Genomic DNA, 1,549 nt, shown 5'->3' on the forward strand with positions numbered 1-1,549 from the left:
GAAGCCTCTACAATGTCCTCATTGTGAATATAAATCAGTTCATCTTAGCCATTTAAAACAACATATAATGGCCCGACATACTAATGAGAAGCCTCATCTATGTCCTCATTGTGAATATAAATCTGTTCAAGTTGGTAATTTAAAAAAACATATAATGGCCCGACATACTGATGAAAAGCGTCATCAATGTCCTCATTGTGAATATAAATCTGCTCAAATTAGTAATTTAAAACAACACATAATGGCCCGACATACTCATGAGAAGCCTCATCAATGTTCTCATTGTGGATATAAAACTGTGCAAAAAAGTGTTTTAAAAAAGCACATAATGACCCGTCATACTGACGAGAAGCCTCATCAATGTCCTCATTGTGAATATAAATCTGTTGAAGTTTGTAAATTGAAAAAACACATACTAACCCGTCATACTAATGAGAAACCTCATCAATGTTCTCATTGTGAATATAAATCAGTTCGTCTTAGCCATTTATAACAACACATAATGGCCCGAAATACTGGTGTGAAACCTCATCAATGTGCTCATTGTGGATATAAAGATGTTCAAAAAGGTGATTTAAAAAAGCACATAAAGGCCCGTCACACTTATGGGAAGCCTCATTAATGCCCTGATTGTGAATATAAATCTGCTCAAATTAGTAATTTAAAACAACACATAATGTTCCGTCATTCTAATGAGAAGTCTCATCTATGTTATAATTGTGAATATAAATCTGTTCAAGTTAGTAAATTAAAAAAACACATAATGGCCCATCATACTGATGAGAAACCTCAAGTCAGCCGTATTGGGAAGACATGGAAGCTTATAATCCATACAGTCGAAAAGGCCCTTCATTGTTCTCATTGTCAATACAATGCAGGTCAAATATGCATAATAGTACATAAGCCTCACGAGAAGTCATAAATCCTCATTCTATTTATAACTTCAAGGTACCATAAATTATAAGCAGTGTTTATAATTATTATAATAGCTAATATATTGCTTATAGTAAACCGTTCATATGTTATGTTTGAATAACACATCTTATGATTACATATGTTTTAAATGAAGTTTCTATTATGGTCGAATAACTTTTCACGGGTTTTCAAAGTCCCTTAGTGAGTTGTGTTAGTAAAAAACTGCCTATGGTTCAATTATTTGATCATGACTAAAAGGACCGTTCTCCTGGCCTATAATTTACAATTTGGGAATGTTTTAAAACTCCTATTTTCACCGCAAAACACTAAACCTGATCAATGAATCGAACATTTAAATGTTCATTTAAGCCTTACTTTTATAAAATCATCGACGTACTAAATTAATGAATTTAAAATAACAATTTATGACGCAAATTTATGATTTGAAAAGTATACTAGTGTAAGAATTTTATAAAAATATAGATATTTTTGTTCAATAGTTTTAATTCAATGTATTTATATAGTGATATAAATATTTGATTATTAAAAATTTCTATTTTGTCTAAAAAATAAATTAATATTTGAGAAATATTTGTTTTAGTATTCCTTTTTTTTTTTTCTATTTTCCTTCTTT

At 30.0% G+C, this 1,549-nt stretch overlaps 1 protein-coding gene across 1 annotated transcript in view; it reads left to right on the plus strand.

Moving 5' to 3' along the window:
• Positions 1-493, plus strand: part of LOC136795851 (zinc finger autosomal protein-like) — a 5,793-nt gene extending 5,300 nt beyond the window's left edge. The window contains exon 4 of the mRNA XM_067047732.1: positions 5-493. Coding sequence (XP_066903833.1) covers positions 5-493 — 489 coding nt within the window. The remainder of the gene's footprint in view (positions 1-4) is intronic.
• Positions 494-1,549: the final 1,056 nt, after the last annotated feature.

The sequence above is a fragment of the Halyomorpha halys genome, unplaced genomic scaffold (assembly GCF_000696795.3).
Source record: "Halyomorpha halys isolate HHAL.00 unplaced genomic scaffold, Hhal_1.1 Scaffold2080.1, whole genome shotgun sequence".
NCBI classification, from domain to species: Eukaryota; Metazoa; Arthropoda; class Insecta; order Hemiptera; family Pentatomidae; genus Halyomorpha; species Halyomorpha halys.